Source organism: Chelonus insularis, unplaced genomic scaffold (genome assembly GCF_013357705.1).
Source record: "Chelonus insularis isolate UGA/USDA-ARS -01 unplaced genomic scaffold, ASM1335770v1 contig_406_pilon, whole genome shotgun sequence".
NCBI classification, from domain to species: domain Eukaryota; kingdom Metazoa; phylum Arthropoda; class Insecta; order Hymenoptera; family Braconidae; genus Chelonus; species Chelonus insularis.
Window position 1 is genome coordinate 383,505 of NW_023276563.1, and position 24,544 is coordinate 408,048.

Consider the following 24,544-nt stretch of genomic DNA (forward strand, 5'->3'; position numbering starts at 1 on the left):
CTTCGTACGCTACTACAATTGTTATGTATTTACAAGTAACAATAATTAAAATAAAATACAATTTTATTCGTCATGTATAGCGTACAAATATCATTCTATTTTTATGCATTTCTAAAGATATTTATCGAAAAAAGTGATGTCAAAGGAAACAAATCTTATTATTAATACAAGATAATGAAATAATCGTATAGTGTACGAAAATTCACTTAATTTACTTATTCGATTTCTTTTTTTTTTTTAACGTCTTTTCCAGATAAAATCATTCATTCATATTTTTTTCATCAACTATTTTAGACTATGATTAATTAATACAGCGAATAAACAAATGGCTCAAGGAAAAAACACTTTAGTGTTAATAGTTTTCTGTAAAATACATTTATTTGCTCACGACTTTATATTTCATCTAAATTATTCGAATGTTATATTGATTTCAAAGTTATATGTGAATGATCATTATCAATTCATTCATATAAATTTTATCACGTTGTCGCGAGGTAATGCCATTTTTTCTGGTTTTGAATTTATTTTTTATGCCTTTCTTAATAGATCATCTTACAACAAAATGTATTCTAGTCTCACTCTCACGATATTAATCAACAGATTAATTAATTACTTAATTTATGAATATCTTTTATTTATTTCTTTTCTTTTCATTTTTTTCTCCTCGATTTTAAAACGCATAACCGCCATAATATTACTCATGATAAAATAATTATGGGACAAAACGTACAAAGGTATTATAAAATGTTTACTGATATTTCATGTTTTTCTTATTTTAGAGTAAACACTTTATATACAATCCCATGCTGTTCAGGCACATCATTTGTGTTCATTGTTTATTATCAGCGTATTCAAGTAATCAACTTGTCTTAACAGAACCTTTCCAAAAATTTCAATGTATAAAAACAAAATAAGTTGTATCCAAAATGTCGTAAAAGATGTGTCTAAACAGCTACGACTTTTGTCCCAATCCTAGTTTCATCGTGAGAGCGAATGTGATCGTTCATGTGTCTGTTGAGCATCACTGCCGGCTTTCGCGTCTGTTAGTCGTTGCGAAGCCGGCAATGCATCGAAAAACGGATGCTGTAGGGCATCTTTCAAAGTAATTCGATACGATGGTTCATATTCTAACATTCGCTGAATTAAATCAAATAATTGTCTGTGCTCTTCTTCTTCTGATAACATATAGCGCTAAAAAATAAATAAAGATTAAAATAATATTAAATTTGATTAGGAGTATTAAGATATATTTTCTTTAAGAAAAAAAAAATTATTAACTTACATGTAATGGCTTGCAATTATCCCTGACATATCTGCCAGCGGTACTTTTTTCATCCCATTCGAATTTTCCATAATAAAAGTATTTAGTTTTAGTTTTCCTAGCCATACGATGTGGAATTGGGCCTAAAATACGTTCCATCATTGCTAGGTGCTCACGATTATCATGAGTTTGAAACAGTGTAATGCCCAAATATAATTCAAATAGGATGCATCCAATCGACCATACATCGCACGGCTGTGACCATCCAAGTTCTGTAAAAAGGATAATAATAGATTCACTCTTGGACTTTATCCTCAACTAGTATCTAAGTCTTCAGCTAATAGACACTCGGAGAATGTTTAATACTTACCAAGAATAACTTCAGGTGCTCTGTAATGTCTTGTACTGACGATTGTACTGTGATGCTCGTGGTCGAAGGTCGCACTACCAAAATCTATGAGTCGAATATCCGTCCTTTTTACACGACGTACATCTCTTCTCTTAAATAAAAGATACTTTTTAAACAATTTATGCTTAAATTCGATAGCGAATAAATCGTTAATTTAATTATTATTATTAAGGAATAAAAATATATAATAAAATATTACTTATTTTTATTAATATATTTTTGGTAAATGAGCAATACCTTTTTCGTGTTGTATGTAACTTCAAAATCTGAATCAACAAAGAGAATATTTTCTGGCTTAAGATCTGTGTGTGTTAATTGATTATCATGTAAGAAGTTTACTGCATAACATAGCTGATATCCAATGTGTCTTACATGATCCAAGGGGTATGGTTGATAATTATTGTCTCTCTATAAAAAGAAACAAAGATATTAATATCATATTTAATTTCCTTTTTTTTGAAAAGAAAAAAATTGATTGATTTTTACTTACCAAGAAATCAAATACACTCAGTCCAAGCATCTCGAATGCAATACACATGTGTCCATGGTAATTAAACCAATCCAGCATCTTCACACATAAGCTGAAATAGTAAATATAGTTAATCGTTAAAAAAGTTTTCACTAAAATAAATATTTGGATAATAAAACTGAATAAAGTTATTGCAACACATTGAATAAGATTGAGTTACATTAAATGTAGATATAATTAGATATGCCAAAACTAATAATAAGGCATTGGTAGAACAATAAATGATGTTACTTACTGTTGACCATCTGGATCTTCTGAATCAATTTTCTCCAACGCAATAATTTCAAGTTTAGCAGCTTCTCTATATTTTTCAACATTTTTTATAATTTTCAAAGCCATTACGTGATCCCTAATGAAAGAAAAAAAAACAATTGATTAATAAATATAATGATAATTATTTCGATATTTTTCAATATTAGTTCTATATATCCATATTTTTAATGAATTAATCTAAATCTCGATGATGAAACCATCTTGAATCGTTAAACTGGTTCACTGTTTTAGGCACAAGGCCAGTCTCTAATTACAATTCCAATCTTTATCAACTAGTGACTATTTTCAAATCTTCAGATGTACATCACATAAGTTTCTCCAGTATTTTGCACATTATTTAAATTCCCCATTCTTGGATATTTTACCTATTAAATGCCCTTACAACTTACATTTGTAAATCCTTAACCTTGACAACTTTTCCAAAAGTACCTTCCCCCAGGGTGGCCAGTACTTTATCTGTAATTTAAGAGAATTAGATAAGTAAAAAGACATTATTAGACCTCGCGAGTGCATACTATATCATCTTGTTTATTAACTCTATTGTTATCAAGAAAAAAAGCAAAATAAAAGATAGGGAATGTTTAAAATAAAATATTGTAATTATTGTAAAATTAAAAAAAAATTTCACTATCCAATAGAGTTAAAAAAATGATTTCTGCTCTCGCTTGGTCGAGTTTTCAATCGTGCGCAGCAAAAATAGACGAAAAATAGCTGCTGATCGGCATAAGAATTTAATAATCGTCTCGAAATATTATTAATTTATTCTGACTTCTTGTCGATTCAACCGACGAGTACCCAAGATCATTAACATCATCTCTCTGCCATTACCATTATGAAGTTCGAATATTTAATCATCTTGTTAATTATTCGAAAAATTAAAAAAATTCATAACTCTTTCAGAGTGTCATTGATTGAAAAAATAATGTATCTTTTGTTAATAATGACAAAAAGAGAATGTTGATAAGAATAGCACATCATCTAGGCATTTCAATAGAATAATAAATAAATTTTTTTCAGACTTTACAAAATAATTATTATGTATGAGAAATTGAAAATGATTGTTCAAATAATTTCACGTGTGAAAATTTATATTGTTTACTGTATTTAAATTGAAACGAAATGCCAGAACAATGTATCGATCGCGTTATTATACTACTTGTTGTCGCGACAATCCAGTGAGACAATTGTCGATATCTGAAAAAGATGGGTTGAAAAAGTATGGGTTGATAAAGTATACAATTAAATTCCATGGGTTCCCGATTACTACATCTCAATACTTTATCAAATATAATAATTAATATCTTCAAATATACATACAAATATATATGTATATATTTTACAAATATCTACACATATAGAGAAGTAATTTTGTGATAAAAGTATCATTTCGACTCGTTTTATAATTAATTGTTGTAAAACTAAAAAAATTAATAAAAAATATAATAAAATTACATTCGAATTAATCAACTAAGAATGAGTATAAAGAAGTAACCCGAAAGAAAATAAAAAAAATAAAGAGAGAATATTAAAAAACAAAAAACCGAAGAAATGATCGAGCCAATCGATCAGCATAAATGTTCTTAAATCTACTACAATGAGTGTATTCACGTATTAACGAACATCTATTTGCCAGGACGTCGCCAGAATGGTAAACAAGGTGGCCGTCTTCATCGTCCTCAACGGAAGGCGGTCGTGGGCTCTATTGTCGGTGCAAATGCATCGGCGATAACAAGACAGATGTTCGGCCAATGGGTTACCGGTGTTGCGTAGCCCCGGTTATTGTTACCAAGGTACATTGCCAATAGTTCCAATTCCACATAGTGCGTTGCGTCGTAGTCAGGATCCAGGCCAGGTACAAGTGATTTCCATGGTTGATGAGCCCCATACATCATTGCAGTCACACCATGTAGATGGTTGTTGTGGTTGTTGATGAGCACGTGTTATCGCGTCGTTGAGTTGTAGTGTGTGTACCGAACCGAGATTTCATCGTCATCGCACGTGAGGGGAAGTAGGTTGTTGGTTCCAATCACGGTCATCATCCACACCGACCCCATCATCACCATCCCGACCGGCCGAGAGGAGATGTGGTCCCACCAGTGTGTCGATCCACGACCATTCCATGACCATTCCATTACAACGGAGATGTAACCCAACAATCAGAGAGAAAGGGGAGAGGGCAAAATAGTTTGCCAAGTCAAAAAGGTGCGGTTACGAAATTTACCAATCGGCACAAAGCGCTTTTTTAATTATTACTATTAGTATTATATTAACCTCTAATACTATCTCTTACGTTACACTATTATAATATCTTTTTTTTCTTTTATTGTACAACAAGTTTATTTAACTTTTCTGAAGCAGTTTATGTCTTAATTAATTTTATTGACTTTTTTTTTTAAAACAAGAATTTTTAAAAGTAACTTTAATTTTAGATTTTAATTTCTATCTACTTTAAAAATTAATATGATTTTCAGAAAAAATAAAAAAGTAAGATAATTGGATCAATAAACAATTTAAAGTAATAAAATAAATTATAAGTAATTAAATTTAAGCAATTTTAATGTATCATGAACAACAAAGAAAAAATACTGCTTCAATGTATTGTTTTAATATTTTTATAATTATTACTTTTTTTTTTTATTAAAAAAACTTTAGTGATTTTTTTTCTCTCAATTTTTTCAAAGTCAATTGTTGAAATAAACTAGTAGTACTTACGTATTTATTTTAACGTTTAACGTGTCGCATTAGTTTATAATAACACATCACGTCAACGTTTTACCACAATAATGCCAAACAAGATGATCATTTTAGTAATTAATTATGATTATTTTCATTATACATTACAATTCTTGACTGACCAACACTTGTCATAGATTTTTAAAATAATTTATAAACACTTCTTTATTTATATCATTATATTCAATCAAGAATTTTAAGTATAAATTATTAACCAATCACAGATGAATTTTTATTTACAACACTAGTATAAAAACGTATATCGTGTTATTACGTAAGAAATGTGTTGAAAAATAGATTCACCGGTGATCAGAGAGTTGTGTGTAAGATCCAAACCACACGAATCTTTGACCGAGCTCTCACAAATATCAAACACCGTGCAAAGACTATTGACTAATGTCTTCTTTTAACTTATGAAACAAAACAGAAAAAAAAAAAAAACTAAAATTAGTTCGTTTCTCAATTATAAATAAGATTGATTAAATTAATGAATGATTTACAATATTAGTCAGTCTGTCTTAAGTCAAAAATTTTCGGATTTAAGCTCAAGAGATAAGGAACTAGGAATAATGACAAAAATAAATATTGATGTACATAAAAAAAAAAATAGAATTAGACACAAGAATAAGAGAAACTGTAGAATCAAACACTTTTTGTTTAATGAATTTTTATGAGCGGCAACACTATCACGCACTTCGACAACTTACAATCGCGTTTGAATCAATTGCTTTGGATCCCGCTTTAGAGAAATTTATTTTTCCTGCATTCTTCTGGTACTTGTAAGCAATTATTTCAGCAGCAGATGGTTTAACATCAACATTAGCACCAGAATTTCCATAAGCTTCTTCGATAGTTGAATACTTTTCAATAAGTGTTTGAATTTCTTTTCGTTTAGTTGCTCTTTCAGTAACAATAGGATCTTCTTCAATATCAACTGTTTTTTGTGGCAACGTTTTATCAAGTTCATTATTATTACTTGTTAATTCTTGAGATGTTTGCTTTTTTAATCTTGAAGTATCAATTTGTTCGCTTTTTCCACTACGATTAGGTCTAACTTTACGACTTTTTACTTCATTCTGTCCTGATTTATGTCTTCCATATCTTCTATAATTTTCTGAATTAGTAGTGGAACCTTTGCTGTCTTTACGTCCTGGAGTTTTTTCTCTCCTTGAAGTACTTACATATGGATATGCTTTTTCGCTTAATAAAAAACTAGTTGTAGCACTTTTAACAATGGAACGAGGTAACGAAGGCTCTAGTGTTTTTTCTTCTCTATTAAACGGACTATTTTTGTTGCTTAAAGATAAATGAGCTTCTTGACGCTTTTTATAATTATTTAAAGACTCTTCGTCACGTTTTTTTGTATACCTCTCAAGAATTGAAGCGTATTTATCCTCAAGACGATTTCTTGTTGCTGCAAAGTTACTCCGACTGATAATCGGTGAAGTTCTGATAGGTTTTTCATTATTCATAGAAGGAAGTCTAACTCTGGTTGTTAGACGTTGCAAAAGATTTGAGCATGAATCACTTAATAATTGAGTTACACTATGAGTTGTTGATGATCTAGCATATCTATTTCGTCGTGTTGTTGTAACTCCTTGACGATTTGACGACATATTGTCGCGTGTTGCAAAAACAAACATTAATGAAGACTTATTGATACACTAAAAATTGGAGCACTTATTCTTTGTATACAGCAGGTGTTTTCATTTCTTTATGTTCATCATAAGCACTTAGCTTAAGGGCTGCATTATTTTTCAAATAATTGAATCTGATAGAAAAATACATAAGTCAGAAAGATTTTTATGAACCACGCACAGATGACTAAATGTCTTACTAATATCTTACACATACATGTAGTCGAAGACTAGGTGAACATTGATGACGATGAAGAACAGGGCAAAGCGTATGTCGCGCCAAATACTGTCGTACTAAAAATATCGGCAGAACGACCGTGCTCCAACGAATAATGCGTCCTCTCGCAACACACTCTTGAATCGACACTCGAAAAGAAAGAGGGGAAATTTAAAAAAGAAGATGAACAATCATTGAAAAATATTAAATAATTGTAGTAATGTTCAATCGATAATGTCAATTTAATTTTAACAATCACTTTTTTTTGTTTACTAATTAACAAAGTGTGTTATGATTTATATATATATATATATATTAAAAATCATCTATTTTCATCAAAGTGCGTATTCATAATTTTTAAATAGCTAAATATATTTCAATAAAATTTAATAGTGTCGAAAAATAAGAGATTCAATAGGAAAAACAGCGATAAATTGGTTGAAAAAAGAAAACAAACACGATTAACAAACTTCCACGATTATGACCACCAAACGAATGATTGGGAGTTAGAAGACTTTTCCAAGAGCTCAAATTATTGAAAAGCTGTGGGCAGTTTTCATGGACTTGCCATTTACTATTAATAATCTATCGAGTAAGTATATTTCAAGGTTGAAAAGTTTCCTCTTCGGCTTCTTAACAACTTGGAGTTGATGATTTTACCAAGATTTATAAAGAAACCGAGAAACTGAGTATAAATAATCAGTCGAGTGACAACAGCGTGAAGAACAGTTGAGGAGGTAAATTCCACGTAAATGACAAATTTTTTTTGTTTCGTCATTGTCAAGTGATGAATGAAGAAGAAGAATTGTCTGTTTAATGTCAAGTTGATTGTAATACATTGACATTGTAAATTGTGAAGGTAAGTAAAACATTGCAAATTTCTATAAATTGAATATTTACAATAAAATAAAATAATATAAACCTGAGTATTTTTAGATATCTTTTCTACCTTAAAGGTAGAAAAATCAGACTCTGATTTCACGTGGACTTTTTTTATCCAGCTATTCCAAAAATTTTGATTCTGTTGATGAATAACGATCACGTCATCTTGATTAAGACGCACAGCAGTACCTGGTGTCAACAATCCATTATTTTTACGCGCCATTGTTGTTAAGGCTGTTGACCGGTTAATCCTGAATCAACCACATTCAAGTCGTGGGTATTTTTCTTTTATAACATCTCTTTGTTATTTTTTTGATTTCCATCACTTAAATCACCATAAGATCACACTAAAATTAATTTTATATTCATTCCAAATTATAACCACAATTTTGTTCATTAATTCTTCTAATGTAGTATTTGTTTAAACTCAAATGAAATAATTTTGTCGTGTGTTATTGTCAAATTGTCTCGATAAATCCGTCCATCGTAACGGAATAAGGTCGCAAGCCAGTTGCTCACGATGTAGTCTGCACCGGCCATCTGGCTTTAGAAATTGTACTGAGAATCAGTTGTGGAAAATCAGGGTGTGACGACGGGGCCCACACCACGAAAATAGTCCTTAGACAAAAATAGCCGTGAAACTGTGATGAAGAAAAGAATCATCACAATCTTTACTCAGATTTGTGGTGTACCATAAATTCGTTCATATTCTGAATTTTTTCAATCGTTCAAGTGTAACTTTATTTTATTTTTATTTGAAAATAAAATAATTGATTTTTTTGTAGTATCAGATAATTTTTTTTCATCAATTCATAATTTTTCTCAATATTTACATCTTTTTCTTCTTTATTGTTTCTTCTTGCTCTTTATCGTTTACAATAAGGCATGCCTCTATTACTAACATGAAGATAGTGATAGCAATATTCCTCATCATTGTTTGAAAGTTGTCTGAAGTCCGTGAGAAAAGCTGCTTTAATACTACATTTTTAAATTACTTTTAAAAATAAATTAATCAATTTAATAAATCGTATAGTTTTTGTATAAAAATTTTGATCCAATTGAAATAGTCATCGAATAAATAATAGCAACAAAATATTGTAAGAGTCGTTTGTTCAAAAAATTCATCTTATCTAAATTTGAATTTTAAATATAATAATAAAATAAAAATAATCATAATAATAATAAATGATCATTTGTTGGTATATTGTTTGTCAGGCATCAACAATACAAAAAAATACAATGAAATAGACTAGATACTGACCTGGCTTCTAGATGGAGACTTGTGACGATGGCGAGACGATTCTTGACTTGCGGATGATGAGGCCCGGTGTCGGTGAGCTCTAGTTCGTCTCGCATCGCGTGATGTCAAACGGGTAGTATGTGTCTTATCACGATCACGACGTTCACGTTCGCGCAGTCTGACGCTTCGTGGAGAAAAAATAGCTGTATCTTTTGTATCATAATCTATATGATGACGACCACTACTCGGTGATCTTCTGTGACTACGTTTATAACGTCTCTCTTGGCTGGTTCCTCGTTCATGTTGACGAGATCTTAATACTCTTTCACCGCTGAAAAAACATAAAATAAATTAATTAAATATCATTAATTAAGATAAGATGAGAAGTTTTATTCATAACACACTGAAAGCTAGAATGAATAAGGATTGAGAGAATTAAAAATAGAATAATCCTAAAAGGTGAACGTAATGATAACTTCTATAAGTCAAGTACAAAATAAGAGCCTATTGTTCTCCTTGTTTGCAATAAGGACAAGGAAAAATAATATCTTAACTTCTGTTTAATTTATATAGTTTAGTTAAAGTACTGAAAGAATAGAATACTATATATATAAAATACTGTTATTAGTATTTATTAATATACAATACCTTAGCATCCAAGCAGAAGTAAAAAAAACGTACAGAACAGGCATCACCGATTTCTACTTTAATATTTAAATAAGAAATATTTTTATCATATCAAATTTATTCCTTTTTATCTTTGTGTCAATGTCATTGCAATTAATTGAGATGATTTGTAAAAAGTATACATGACAATAATAAGTAAAATGTATTTTATTATTAAGAGAAAAGAAACGCTTTCCCTTTACAAGTGAAATATTCACTTGAGTGAGCATGAAATTGTTCCGCGATAATAACTTGATGGAATTGTTGATGATATAGGAAGAATTAAAAAATAATTAACTAGAGAATAATCTTGAGAAATCCAAAACCAGTCAATGTTTAATAGAGATGGATTTGATTGATCAAGAAAACATGATGTCGTTTACTCAGATTTCGGTTCATGTTCACTTGTCCTCGATTTTATCTACAGCTGCAAGATATAGTCAAGATTAATGTTTTTATAATTCTTCTCCTTTATTAATTTTTTTCTTTGACATTTATTTCCAACAATCCGCTTGTCAACTACAAACTCATTTTAATACATATGTGATCAATGATTTATGATACTCATTTCTATTATAATGATGAAATTTCATTATAAATTTAATCAGAGCTGTTATTGTATACGTGAGAAGTATTCTCTTATATTTTTTCTTCTTCGTTTGATAACACAAGCTCGTTAATAATTTATAAGAAGTTAGAATTGTTTCTACAATTATTGACGTACTTATAACTATCTAAAAGAAAAGTTACTAATTTTAGATAAAAACTTTAATTGATTCTTTAACTTATTTTATAATTATTTCATTGACATAAAAAAATATTTAATCGATTAGAAAAATTAATTGGAAACTATTTAAGGATTAAAAATAGCATATGCACTTGAATACTAACAGAGTAACCTTCATATTATGATTTCTTTTAATTTAACATTTATTCAAGATCTAACTTGGTGTTTCCGGCTACTTCCAAAATTAGATAGTTGACGGTCAATTACTTTACTTAAAGAATTTTTATCATTTGTCATCAAGTTGTAAAAAAATTTTTCATGGTTGAATAGTCAGTTAAATTAATTCAATAATTGATACATTCAAGATAAATGAAAATAATACATAAATTCAGAAAAGTTATGAATAAAAATTTTCTCATCAATTATTATCAACTATTTTCATTATATTTATATAGATTATATCAGTATAGGCAATGCGCGTGAACTACAGATGGCACTAGAAATTATATGAAAATGGAAACTTTTACATAACTAAGATATATATTATGAAAATGAAGTAAACAAAAAAATGATAAGAATAAAAGAATCGCGTTTGAATAGAATAGAAATGAATGACAAAAAATTACATATCATCGTGAATTAATTTTATATAATAACAATGACACAATTTTGTTAACTTGAGATAAAAATTAATAAACTTCATATTGAACTTAAAATGAACTTTTTCTTATTGAACATTACCAATTTTCAATCATTGATCACTACTGTATTATTATTAAATGTATTATATTTTTACAAAAATTTTTGTACCAAGATTTTATTGAATGAAATGAAAAAAAAATATTTAAATAAGCTACAAAGCTCCATAAACGAATATTATTTTATTAAAAAGATATTTTTACCGAACAAAATTTCAAATGTAATGAAGTCAATTGAACGCTAACACTAGATGAAAACCGAGAGTTAATAAATGTTACTCTCGTTAACTCAAGCGCTCCGTTAAAACTGATGGACATTCATTGAATATAACATGAGGAATATCGCGCGAGACTTATGGAAGGGGAGATTAGGAGAAACAGCATTGGTCTTTTAACTGATACCATTAGTAACAATCCGGAAGTTGAATTGTCATGACCAACGTCAAAGTCTAAGTAATTTGAGAAAAGGAAATAATTTTCTTGAAACAAGAAATATTCTTCCCACTCGACAAAGATCTGGATTCTTGGCTAATCAACAAGGCTAAAGTAGAGGCGTTGAGTGAAGAATAATTACAATTGCATTAGGCTTATTATTTTATATAAAAAAAAAAAAATTAAAAAATTCCAATGTATTGTATTGCTTACCTATAAGTACCCTTGCTCTGGGGACTCTCGTAATCCATACGCCTACGCTTATGCTCGTACTTCGGTGATCCTGCTGAATGAGAATGGGACCTCGAATGACTCCGAGAGCGATGACGCCTCCGGTTTCTCGGCATCTAAAAAATTTTATTACATCAATATAATATTAACAATAATTTATTTGGATCAGAGATTTTTCTCAACTAATTGAGAAAAAAATTATTGAATACTTTAGTACTTTATCGAGGATATAAATGAGAAAGACAATTTATAAAATGATGAAAAATGTCATAAAGTCTAGAATTGTCAGTAGATTGCGAGTTATGCTAAGAAATAGACTTAATAATGGCATGAAAATAATTATGAAATAATTGTTGATGGATACAGGAAATAACAGAGAACGCTATAATAAAATGGAGAGTACAGCACTTTAGATGTTTTTTTTTATTTTTAAGTAGACCCAAATTTCGTTCGACGTTGAATAACCCGTACTTACATTCGAAAGTTTAAATATGCTTGCTTGACCCCAAATGTAATCGAAGATGAATGAAATCCACGACCGTAAAGATGATGCTCGAGGTATAATACTTTTTTCCAGCAATGAAGAGGACATTGGCTAAAAAAACTGTGAAAATGTCGCTATTGACTATTTTTTTTTAACTTCAGATAATTAGAAATTAATCAATAAAACTGCCAGCATTTCGAAATAATTTGATGAAAAAAAATGAAGTAACGCTAAGTGCAGTTAAAATGTTTAAGAAGATCGATGAAAAGCACCATTATTCCAACCTTGAATAAAAAATGAACCATCCAGTGAGGTGGTTCTACTGAAGATCAAATAGACCTGAATAACCGTTGGAAGTTGTTGATAACAAGCACTAAATACCAACAAAATACACTAATAATTAAATTTTTAAAAATAAACTCAATTTTTTGTTCAAAAATGTCGTTTTATGTACGCCATAAGGCAATACAGTTCAGTCGTAGCCATCTTGGAAAATATACAAAGTATAGACATATTAGTAAAGGTATTGAATAGAAAACGAATAAGAGTAAAAGGGAGAGAAGAACGCACGCGCGTGTTAACACGACATTAATGCCTTACGGAATCTTCTAAAGTACAAGGAAGGAAACGCCAAGTTTTCATAAATTGTCTCATCTATTAATGATTTTGTTAATTTAAATATAAACTAATGTCATAATACTCACGTTCCAAGGATATAAGAAAGTCACTTGGTCCCAAAGATAATTAAAAAAATACGATATCCAAGAGCACGAAAATACAGAACGCAAAACACTTTTGTGTGTCAACGACGTGGACATTGGATCAATGCGATTGGTTTGTTCGTTCATTGTCGGCTGAAGTCGTTATAACTCGAATTTCATCCGATTATCTACGAAGGTTGACGAAGTTTTCCCGGTAAAATAACGAAAATGGCGGGAAAGTCAAAACAAAAAAATTGTTCTTACCGTACACGTGCTTGATGCAAAGGTGAAATAAAATTATATATATTATTATCAAATAAGTAATAATTTATAAATAGAAATTGAATAATAATCTTGAGTAAAAAATTATTCAAGGATTTTATTATCAGTAAAATTATAGAGTCAAGTTATGATCAAGAAGTTTTGAAGTAAAAAATAATTGATATGTAAATTAATTTTATTAATAAATCTCTAAATAGATTGAAATAGAAATTGATACGCCATTTTGATTTGATTATACTAATGAATACTAACAAAATAATTGATGGTATAGAAGTATTATTCTGTGATATATTATTTATTTAATGTACTGACATTAGAAGGTAGATGTTAAGATTCGTTTAGTTACCATACATCAAACGTGAGTATTTCATGTTTTTTTACCTTATGAAAAGTCTCAACGACTTGATAGATTGTCATTTGTAATTATTACAATTTAATAAAGAAGCAAAAAATTTGTTTACCTGTGTTGAAAGGCAGAATTCGTAAATTTTATTGAATGTCACATAGAAATAGTGGAAAAAATCACGAAACATGTCGTCTATACATATGTATATGATTATTAAACAAATGATAACGTCGAAACACATGTGGTATTTGGTATCGAGATAGTTTGAGAATGGTTCCTGGCCCAAACAATGTCGGTGAACCCGCGCACACAAAAAAAAAATTTATAGGTGGCACTATATGCAAAGCGGGATTAGTATAATGAATTTTCATTAATTAATTTATCAGGCAAATTTATAAAATTATTATTTATTATTTCTTACTTGAATTCTTATCAATTATTTAAAAAAAAATTATATTATTAATTTTTTAAGTTTTCTTATCAACTGAAATTAATTAAATATAATAATTTTGTTTATACCTGTAAATTTATAGTATACAACGGACTTGGATAAATAAATATTCTTTCGAAATTAGGTGATGATTTATATCTATCAAAATGGCCTTTTCTTTGCCAAGGTCCTTTCAATTGACTATCTCGTGGCTGAAAATTAAAAACATACATTAGTATCATAAAACATTTATTTCGAATAATTTATAAAAAATGTAATATAAATTTATATTTAAATATTTTTTTAAATTAATTATCGTAAATTGTTATAATACATGTATTTACCTTATAAATGTCAACCTTCTGTCCTAATTGATCTTTAAACTTTGTTATGATTCTTGTTACTCTTCCAATCATCTTTTACTCATGTCGATTGACCCACTAGATTCCACTGATTTGGATTTGTATGTTACCCCTATACGCTTGCGCTTTAAAAATCTTCACAATTAAAATTTATGGAAATATCCAAATATTCATTACTAACTCATTAAAAGCTGACTAATTTTAGAGATCAATTCTTTGTTATGCAGCCAGTAAGTTAGTGACATTCAATCAAATGGAATTGTATTTTAAGAAAAAATCGATTCGATTTCTCCCTGTAGAGGCAAGCGCAGAAGGATGCTTGCCAAGAGGTCAAAGCAGATAAAGTTGACGCATGAAAGCAGGGTGGTTGGGTGACTATCACCACCACCACCACCATCACCAATTCAAAGTGTAACCTTGGTTTAAATGCAACTTCCAATAGGGTGTGGATATCAACGTGCGCTCTAAGATATTCCATCAGCTTTGCGGGCACATTGTTGGTCCGGCAGCCGCGCAATGCGGACGTGCGTACAGAACTGGCGGGAGAGGTGACCAAAAGCTTTGTAGCTGCGAAATTCGCAGCTTGCGAACAAGATATTGCTGATAATTTCGCAGCTATCACGGCGGACTCCGACATAACAGTTGAGAAAAATGTTCAAAAGCCTAACAGCCAAGATGTGTATCTTAAAAGTTGGAGTGAAATGCCAACGCATCTGCAGTTTAATCCACACATTAAGACGGGATACCGACCAATCACTGATATCAAAGGATGTCTCGTGAGCCTTTTTTATTTTCACAATGAAACTGTCAATATTTTAACTCACGGTAAGTCCCTTTTGACTTTCAATCTTAATTATCATTTTTTTCTCATTGTTTTGTCCGCGTTGTGAAGCACGAAAACTGCATTGCCATAAATGGATCCATAAGATTAAGGTCAAGGTCTATCTCTAGGTCAACTTCCGGGATTATATAGAAATCTGAAAACAATTCAATTAATTTAATTGAAAAAAAAACAATGTATCCTAAAATAATCTACTTGAAAGTGTTAGAAAAGTTTAGAATTCTTTAAAAATGACTATACTTGATATAAACAAAGGAAATGTCAATAGATACTTTTATATAATAACTATACAAAAATTTTTCATCAATAACTTACAATGTAATACTAACAAGTTTCTATTGATTTAGGTCTAGCTATTTTATACATCTTATTGAGAATTCCAAATTTTTTACCATGGTGGGACGAAGGTGTTTATCTGGGAATTATTTCCTGGTGCCATTTTATTGGTGCCATAAGCCCATGGATTGGTTCTTTTACTTATCATCTGTTTATGAATTTAAACTATGGCGAAGCTTTCTACAAAAAACTACTCAAACTGGATATGTTGGGAATTTGGGTCTGTCAGAGTGTTGGTAAAGTATTTATCCATTTTCTATGAATTTCTTTAACAAAAAACAATAGTAAAAGAAACAATACTGTCATAAATTAATTAAAAGAATTTATATATATATTAGCTTGTATTGTTCGAAAGAAAGTTATATATAACTGGAGCTAGAGGTCTTAAGAAAACTTGAAATTGAATAATTGATTTATTGAATGATGTTACAGGCGCAGTGCCAATGATATCTGCATCAGTTCACTGTCTTCCAGCGGTTCTTTGGCATTTAACAATGCTCATATATGTCTTCTTGAGCCTCTGGGGTCTATTAAAGGCAAGGAAGAAAGCTTAAATTATTTAATCATGACTTGATCAAAGAACTTGTGACATGAAAATTATGCAATTATTCTCTTTAGGCAATGAAAGCTAAATCACCATGGGAGAGAAGGCTTTGCTTTTCGCCTCCGTTTATGATGCGCATGATCTTTTTGGTATTAAGATATTTTAATGTTGGTGGAGGTGCACCCGATGGCCTTACACATATCATACTTCAAGTAGGATAATTTATTGAGTTAAATGATAATTTTCAATTAAAATTTATTAGGTAAACCAATTAAGTTAATAAAATACCTTAATTATTCAGGATCTCGTCGCAGTAATTGGTGGAACAGTTGGAGCGTTAAGGATACCAGAAAAATGGTTACCAGGTCAAGTAGATTTTATGTTAAATTCCCATAACATTATGCATGTCATAGTAGTTGTTGCTGTTTGGTCAATGCACGAAGCAACGATGCAGGATATTAAATGGATGATGGATCCATCAGTATGTCTAGTTTCTTCTTCTACTTCCTCTTCGTCTTTTTCTTCTTCTCCAATAATTCGCCATGATGAATTATAAAATTTGATTCTAATGATTCCCATGAAGAAAACTGTGATTATCAATTGAAATCTCAGAGATATACGATAAAATCTGTGATTAAACTAGAAAAATATGAAAAAAAAAATCTACATAAATCATTGAATGCAGGAAATGATCTGCACATTAAAAAAAAACTATTTATTGTTTATTACTATTGTTATTAATTTTTTTCTTACTATTACCACTATGGATGAAGATAATATTAAAATATTACGTAGGAATTAATGATAATAAATAATTATTACACATTTGATTGTGATTTAATAGAATAAATTTAATAGAGTAAATTTACTATGTTGGAAATAATATGTTGAATTTCCTTCGTATGGATCCAACTGATATAATATTTACAAAGTTTTAAATATTATTCATAGAAATTTATCTAATGTTAAAATTGAATTGTAATTTTTGAGTAACGTGATAGAGTAAAGCAATAAATAAATCGCACCACCAAAATAACTTTCTTTTATTGAGACCTATATAATAATATACTTTATTTCATAAATATATATTTATTTTATAACGTTCCATTTTTTTATCATATTTTATTTAATTTCGAAATCCATAAAATATTAGATATTACGACTATATTAAACATAAATGAAATTTTTCAAGGCCAATAAGGTAAATTAAAACAAAGATCTTACCATCCTCTTGGGTAAAAAGCAATTAATAAATATCTAATTTTTCATTAAAATTTTAACAAAAAATTCACTGTAAAGGCGCTTCACTTTCTTGAGTATAGCTTTTGACTCTGCTGAACCGAAAACACGGATACTTATTTAATACATTTAAGCACATACTTCCTTCTTGTCCATTTTTGTACTGAGTAAAAATATTATAGCAAATCCAACTCAATTGAAAATTTGCTTTTCTGTGATGAGTTTGAATTTCGAATTCCTAAAACATTATCATCAATAATTACATAATGTTGAATAAAAGTGAATTAAAAGTTAATTTAAAAATATATTACCAGATGGTAAGTTTGTTCTCCACTATCATGCACCAGGTCTCGCTTTTTTTTCTTATACGTAACTGAGTTACTCTTAGATTCTTGTTTTTTTAACACTAGAGTTACACGATTATCGCGAAGTCTAAAATGACCAACCAAAATAGAAAGATTTCGAGGATTGCGATTTTTCAAGGCATTAACACAGCTTTGTGCATCATCTGTTGATGTAAGCATTAAAACACGGCCCTCCGGAAAAAATCTAAAATAAATTATAAAATTATTTAATTGATTACAGTGTTCATAAATTTTTAGATTTTTTATCTTTCTAAAAAATTTAATACTTCTTTCATACACACCTTAGATATCTAAAATATTCTACTAGATGCCAAGGCCGATAAAACTGATCTTGAAAACTGTTTTCTCCATATCGAATGTATGTATTTTTACTTATGTAGCATCCATTATATCGTAACCTAAGTCTTTTCAAGTACATATCTCGCCATGATAGATATTTCGGCTCATAATGACCACAATTCACTCCCCAAACTCTCACACAAGCAAGTCTCCATATTTCTGGATCTCTTGCTGATATATAAAATCCACGACATACTCGAGAAAATAATTCTAAAGAACGAAGATCTAGTTCAGATGAAACGACCCATCGTAATATATACAAAATTATTTCCATAGGCAATGCAGAGATGTGCGTTGTCTGTAAAATAATTAACAAATTATTTTAATTAAGTAATTTTGACAAAATGTATATATTCATCATAAGTTTTTGAATTTTACCATTTGTTCAAAACGAGGATAGCAAACGTACTGATTTCGACTAACAATTCGAGATAATTTATTAATAAGATCATCCTCTTCGATATCATTGATGGTTTCAGTACATTCACGAACATCATTGACTTTTTTTTCAAATTCAATCGTATCTGCAGTTTCATATTTGTCCCTTACTTTTGGTTTCATTGACTCATACAACTTGAATTCAATATCTGGTACTAATTGGACAGCACGTTTATAAAATCTTATTGCATCATATAATTCGCCATTCTGTTCGTACTCTACCCCTTTCAAAAATAAATCTCGAGCCTATAAAACATGAATGATTGTAAATATTAATTTCTGGCAGCTATAAATAAATAAAACATTCTTGTTAAAACTACCTTGCTTTCTATAGTCACGTCTTCTTTATTTTTTTTAACATTGACTAGTTTATTTGATGAAGATCCTCGTGCTTCTTTTTTAGGTGAAATTTCAAGTTCTCTTTGCCATTGTTCACGAAAACTTGCTAAAACATCTTCAGCCTGAACATTAGATGAAGAAGATCCTTCTGAATCATCGCCATTCTCTCCATCATTCCCCCCAAGTTGATTCTGTTGGAAAACGATTTTATAATTTTCTAATGCTTGACAAAAATAAGTGTTATCATTTTCACATTATTTTTAATTAATGTAAGATAAAAACATTCAACTTTGCATATGTTAATTTGTGTGTTGAGGTTATGATGACGTACGTAATAAGGTGAGAACGATGAAAACCACAAAAATTCGACTTAACATTTCAATCTACTGACGTACCATTATTGACAGAGTTATAATCCTTTGTTTTGTTTATTTTCTTTGTTTCAACGCACAAATTCTCGGTCAGAATAGCGTACGACACATTGAAAACACAACATTGCTAGTTGAGCCGCCGCCATCTTTAATAATTATTTAGGTAATACATGAATACACATTTAGCTCCATAAATGTCAAAAAATTATAAATCATGGCCTAGATAAATGTCTAAAAATGTAAGAACATATTTTTTATCATTAGGACAGTCTTCACTAACAGTGAAGAGTCTTGAAAAAAATTTTAATGACAGATAGTCCTTCTAAAACATATAATTAATTATTTACTTTTCATTATTGGAGTCAGGAATAGCCATAAGTACATCAAAACAATAAATATTTAGCTCCGGTTGGTCACATGTGATGATCTGCGCATGTAGAGCGCGAAAATAAAAATTCGCTCAAAATCGGCCAAAAACGATTCTATAGTCGTGGTACAGTGTACCTGACATAGTGTTTTTCCAAGATTGCTATAAAATATTAATTGTTTGCAAATTTTTTTGCTTCAAAATGTCGTTATATTTGATAGAATATCTGTGCAAAATTTAAATCAAACCACTAGAAGTATGCTTTTCGCGACGTTGCTAATTTCCCTGTAATTTTGTCCCTAGAATTGTGTTATTTTTAGTTTACTAGGGACCCAGGAAAATTTTTTTTATCAATAAAATTTTTTTTCTATGTAATTGATTTATTTACACTGGATGTCAATGATAGTATTTTAAAAAAAATATTCAAATCGATAAAGAAATTTTAATTTTGACAACCGTTACATACGGTATTCGCATTCAATCTTCTCAATGATCTACAGTTCCAATTTGACAACGCGGACCAATAACTTTCTACAGTTAGATCCATTCGAACCAATGAAAACCTGCCACACGAGAGATGAAAAGACAATATTCATGTTGCCGGTACACCTGCGACAGTTTGTAAGTGTTTAACGTTGAATAAACGAAATCAAATTGATTACAATCTCTCGTTTGAGCCACGTGTAATTATTATCAGTAATTTTATAAGATTTAAGTTTATAATACAAAAGAAATTTATGAATCTCTAAATCATTGAGATTACACGACGTTTTGAAACGTTGAAAGCTTACTACATTCTCTATAAATAATAATAAAGTTTTCCATTCGTATGTTGAATGTCTGCGTAAATTTGCAACTACATAATACATGAAAATGAAGTCTGTAACAGTTATTTGTTTATCCATTATTTTAATAATAATATCATGTTTCACTGGAAACATCAATGGAGTTGCTGTCATGAGTGTCGACTTAGGAAGTGAATGGTTCAAAGTAGCAATTGTATCTGTAAGTATTCATTACCATTTATGTCCAATTTTATTTCATGCATTAATTTTAAAAATTCATCAAATCATGTATTTATTCCAGCCTGGCATTCCAATGGAAATAGCTTTGAATAAAGAATCTAAGCGAAAAACTCCAACAATAAGTGCATTTAGAGATGATGAACGGCTCTTTGGAGAAGATGCCCAAATAGTTGGAGTTAGATTTCCTAAAAACAGCTTTCAATATATTTTAGATCTTGTTGGAAAATCTATAGATAATCCTATTGTTGAATTGTACAGAAAAAGATTTCCTCATTATGACATAATTCCAGATGAAGAAAGAAATACAATAATTTTTAAATTAAATGAAGATATGTCTTTCACTCCTGAAGAGTTGTTAGCACAAATTCTTCATACAGCAAAAGAAATGGCAGAAAATTCTGCTAATCAAAAAATTAACGAAGTTGTTCTAACAGTTCCTGGATTCTTCAACCAGGCCGAGAGAAGAGCAATTCTTAAAGCAGCAGAGCTTGCTGATCTTAAAGTGTTACAACTAATTAATGATTATACTGCTGTTGCATTAAATTATGGGATCTTTCATAAGAAAAAAATCAATGATACTGCTCATTATATTTTGTTTTACGACATGGGGGCCAGTTCAACGACTGCAGCAGTTGTTAGTTACCAAAATGTTAAAACTAAAGACAGAGGCATTGTAGAAACCAGTCCACAAGTTAGTATTTTGGGTGTAGGGTATGATAGAACACTTGGAGGATTGGAAGTTCAAATTAAATTACAACATTATTTAGCTAGTGAGTTTGATAAAATGAAGAAAACTCCCAACTCTGTATTTAAAAATCCAAGAGCCATGGCAAAATTATTCAAAGAAGCTGGAAGAGTTAAAAATGTTCTCAGTGCTAATGCTGATCATTATGCTCAAATTGAAAGTTTACTTGATGATAAGGACTTCAGACTTCATGTTACGAGAGAAAAGTTGGAAGAGTTGTGTGCTGATGTATTTGAAAGAGTTACTAATCCTATCAAAATGGCATTAGATGTATCAGGATTAAGTATTAAAGTTATTTCACAAGTAGTCATCGTTGGGGCAGCAACTCGAATGCCTAAAATTCAAGACATCTTAACTGCATATGTTGGAAGCGATTTATCCAAGAGTATTAATGCTGATGAAGCAGCAGCCATGGGTGCAGTTTATAAAGCTGCAGAATTGAGTCAAGGATTTAAAGTAACAAGATTTATTACAAAAGATGCTGTTCTATTTCCAATTCAAATTGTCTTTGATAAATCTACTGATGACAAGCCGAGGCAGGTTCGACGCACATTATTCGGAAAAATGAATTCTTATCCTCAAAAAAAGATTATTACCTTCAATAAACGAAAAGAAGATTTTTCATTTGATGTCAATTATGCAGAGTTAGATTATTTACCACCTCATGAAATTAAGTAAGTCTTTATTTATAATAATCATTAAAATAATATTTATTATTTTTAATTATCTGATATTTTAAAATAGAGCTGTTGGTAACTTGAATCTATCAACAATCTTCCTATCCGGTGTTGCTGAAGCTTTGGAAAAGCACATCAAGGAAGGAGCAGAAAGTAAAGGAATCAAAGCACACTTTGTTATGGATGAAAGTGGCGTTTTGAATCTCCTGAATGTTGAATTGGTTGGTGAAAAGACCACCTCTGCTGATGCTAAAGATGAGGGTACATTTTCTAAACTTGGTTCAACCATTACCCAATTCTTCTCAGGTTTGAATTATCAATTCTTTCGTACCTTGATGTACTCATACTTTGAAAATATGTGTCTTATAGGATCTGAAGACACTGAAAAAGTAGAAAAGGCTGAAGAGCCTCCGAAAGAAGATGTTAAACCTGTTCATGAAGAACCAGAACAACCACCTGAACCTGCAGCTGAAGAAAAGCCAAAAACTGAAAATGAAACTAAAACAGAAGAAAAATCAAATAATCAAACAACCGACAATAAAACTGATAAAAAGATGACTGTGACTGTTCTAAAAGAGCCTATTAAGTCAGTTGAAGTTAAATATGGTCCTCAAGAATTAAAAGATGAAAAATTGAAAGCATCGCGTGAAAAGTAATATTTCACTATTGTTGAAAAGAAATCGTAAGCCCTAAATATAATCTAAATTTTATTTTACAGAATAAAGGCATTGGAACTACGTGATCTGGAAAAGAAACGTCGTGAAACAGCTCTCAACAATCTCGAATCATTTGTAATCAACACACAGCAGGATTTGAAAAAGGACGAATACATAAAGGCTGGAGCTCCAACAGAAATTGAGAAAATTGCTGATGCATGTCAAAAGACTTCTGATTGGCTGTATGAAGACGGCTTCGATGCAGCGGCAGAAACTTATGAAGAAAAATTGCAGGATTTACAAAGCAAAACACATGATCTTTACGAACGTGTATTTGAACATCGTGAAAGACCCGAAGCTTTAGCTGGAATGTTTTCAATCTTGAATGCTAGTAATGCATTCTTGAATAACATGAAAACTTATAACAATAATCAAATTTTCACACAAATTGAAATTGAGAAACTTGCAAAAACTATCAATGACACTGTCGTAAGTAAAAAATGAAATCTAAATTTGTTTAAAATTTAACAGTGCTTTTCAACATCATTTAAAAATAATTTTTTCTCTTATAGGAATATCATGAAACGGTTATTCGAGTCACAGCAGAGACTCCTCTTCATGAACCTGTTAAATATTCAGTCCGAGATATTGCAAATAAAATGGCCATATTAGATCGTGAAGTGAAATATTTAATGAACAAAGCCAAAATATGGAAACCCAAACAGGAAACAGCTTCTAATCAAACCGAAAAAACTGATGAAGCAGCAAAGGATAATCAGACGGAATCAACAGCTGATAGCACCACTGGCGCTGATGAAGAACAAATAGTACTTGAAGCGGCTGATGACAAAATTAGTGAAAGTGCATTACCGGAAACGTCTACTGTAAATGAAAATGAGCAAGATGATAGCGCAACAAGCTCTACAAGTGATGATCAACATCAAGAACTTTAAACAAAGTGCTGTTTAGGCAAAAATTAATTACTAATATTTAACGAATATTCAGAATTGTCCTACATTACAATATTTTTTCTTACAGAAAAAAAAGATGATAAGGAAATTAACGGAAAATTGTTTTGAATAATCTTGTAACTTATATCTGCGATAAGCGATTTATTTCATGTTTTCCTGTATAAATAAGAGCCTGCACAAGTCTGCCATTAAACAAATCGTGTACAGTATTCATAATATAAAATTACCATCGACGTTTTTTCATAAAAATTTTTTAAAGTATTCTCATTTATAACTAAAGTAGTGATTTTTGAAATAAAGAGTGTGATTTCAATCGAACCCATTCAACCCTTACTTTTTACATCAATTAGAAATATTTTTGTTTAATGAGCATACATTTAAATAATTGAACAACATTAACACTATTCTAAGCTGCCTTTCATTCATTTTCATTTTTTCATTAATTTTTGACTTGTGTCATGTTTTTGATAATTTTGATATAAAAAATTCCAATAACCTAAAGTAATAAATAATATAAAATAAGATTGAATAGTTAATTAATTATTTTGTTAAATATTCACACTGGAACTGAAAAGATTGAAATTTAAAATGTAAGCGTACTTATTGGATTGTTGCAAAAACATTTTTATCAAATTTATTATTAACTTTAAAAGTTTATTATGATTTATATTAAAAAATAAACTCATCAAGATTCTTGCAACAATCTAGATTCTAATTAGAAGATAATAGTGGGATTAATACAATTGTTGAA

At 30.0% G+C, this 24,544-nt stretch overlaps 4 protein-coding genes and 1 long non-coding RNA gene across 11 annotated transcripts; 3 read left to right on the top strand and 2 right to left on the bottom strand.

Moving 5' to 3' along the window:
- Nucleotides 1–647: 647 nt before the first annotated feature.
- On the bottom strand, nucleotides 648–14,042 carry Doa (Darkener of apricot). Of its 6 annotated transcripts, XM_035087352.1 has the most exons (12): nucleotides 12,704–12,882; nucleotides 12,411–12,539; nucleotides 11,918–12,051; nucleotides 9,203–9,512; nucleotides 4,093–4,171; nucleotides 2,862–2,928; nucleotides 2,435–2,548; nucleotides 2,161–2,251; nucleotides 1,908–2,078; nucleotides 1,632–1,776; nucleotides 1,283–1,533; nucleotides 648–1,191 (listed from the first exon to the last, which is right to left on the bottom strand). In XM_035087352.1, the coding sequence occupies exons 2-12, from the start codon at nucleotides 12,525–12,527 to the stop codon at nucleotides 979–981; spliced, it is 1,692 nt and encodes a 563-aa protein (XP_034943243.1). In that variant the 5' UTR covers nucleotides 12,528–12,539; nucleotides 12,704–12,882; the 3' UTR covers nucleotides 648–978. The 6 variants fall into 6 exon arrangements, with proteins under 6 accessions (XP_034943243.1, XP_034943242.1, XP_034943241.1 ...); XM_035087351.1 differs by lacking the exons at nucleotides 12,411–12,539; nucleotides 12,704–12,882 and adding an exon at nucleotides 13,864–14,042; XM_035087350.1 differs by lacking the exons at nucleotides 12,411–12,539; nucleotides 12,704–12,882 and adding an exon at nucleotides 13,124–13,282 and having other exon boundaries at nucleotides 1,632–1,761.
- On the top strand, nucleotides 7,701–9,277 carry LOC118069320 (uncharacterized). Its single transcript, XR_004690602.1, has 3 exons — nucleotides 7,701–7,918; nucleotides 7,996–8,214; nucleotides 9,157–9,277. It is a non-coding gene; the product is annotated as an uncharacterized lncRNA (long non-coding RNA).
- Nucleotides 14,043–14,761: 719 nt separating the features above from the next.
- Nucleotides 14,762–17,186, top strand: LOC118069289 (progestin and adipoQ receptor family member 4). Its single transcript, XM_035087287.1, has 6 exons — nucleotides 14,762–14,770; nucleotides 14,903–15,365; nucleotides 15,729–15,953; nucleotides 16,150–16,253; nucleotides 16,336–16,473; nucleotides 16,563–17,186. The coding sequence occupies exons 1-6, from the start codon at nucleotides 14,762–14,764 to the stop codon at nucleotides 16,815–16,817; spliced, it is 1,194 nt and encodes a 397-aa protein (XP_034943178.1). The 3' UTR covers nucleotides 16,818–17,186.
- A 306-nt stretch (nucleotides 17,187–17,492) lies between these two features.
- LOC118069261 (F-box only protein 9) lies at nucleotides 17,493–19,522 on the bottom strand. The gene is made up of 6 exons (XM_035087236.1): nucleotides 19,377–19,522; nucleotides 18,963–19,172; nucleotides 18,583–18,888; nucleotides 18,147–18,502; nucleotides 17,812–18,049; nucleotides 17,493–17,738 (listed from the first exon to the last, which is right to left on the bottom strand). Exons 1-6 carry the CDS (start codon nucleotides 19,377–19,379, stop codon nucleotides 17,550–17,552), a joined length of 1,302 nt encoding a protein of 433 aa, XP_034943127.1. The 5' UTR covers nucleotides 19,380–19,522; the 3' UTR covers nucleotides 17,493–17,549.
- Nucleotides 19,523–20,267: 745 nt separating this feature from the next.
- Nucleotides 20,268–24,054, top strand: Grp170 (Grp170 co-chaperone). 2 transcript variants are annotated; one of them, XM_035087279.1, is made up of 7 exons: nucleotides 20,268–20,724; nucleotides 20,806–22,163; nucleotides 22,234–22,472; nucleotides 22,536–22,818; nucleotides 22,885–23,311; nucleotides 23,395–23,780; nucleotides 23,861–24,054. In XM_035087279.1, exons 1-6 carry the CDS (start codon nucleotides 20,587–20,589, stop codon nucleotides 23,773–23,775), a joined length of 2,826 nt encoding a protein of 941 aa, XP_034943170.1. In that variant the 5' UTR covers nucleotides 20,268–20,586; the 3' UTR covers nucleotides 23,776–23,780; nucleotides 23,861–24,054. The 2 variants fall into 2 exon arrangements, with proteins under 2 accessions (XP_034943170.1, XP_034943169.1); XM_035087278.1 differs by having other exon boundaries at nucleotides 20,269–20,724; nucleotides 23,395–24,054.
- Nucleotides 24,055–24,544: the final 490 nt, after the last annotated feature.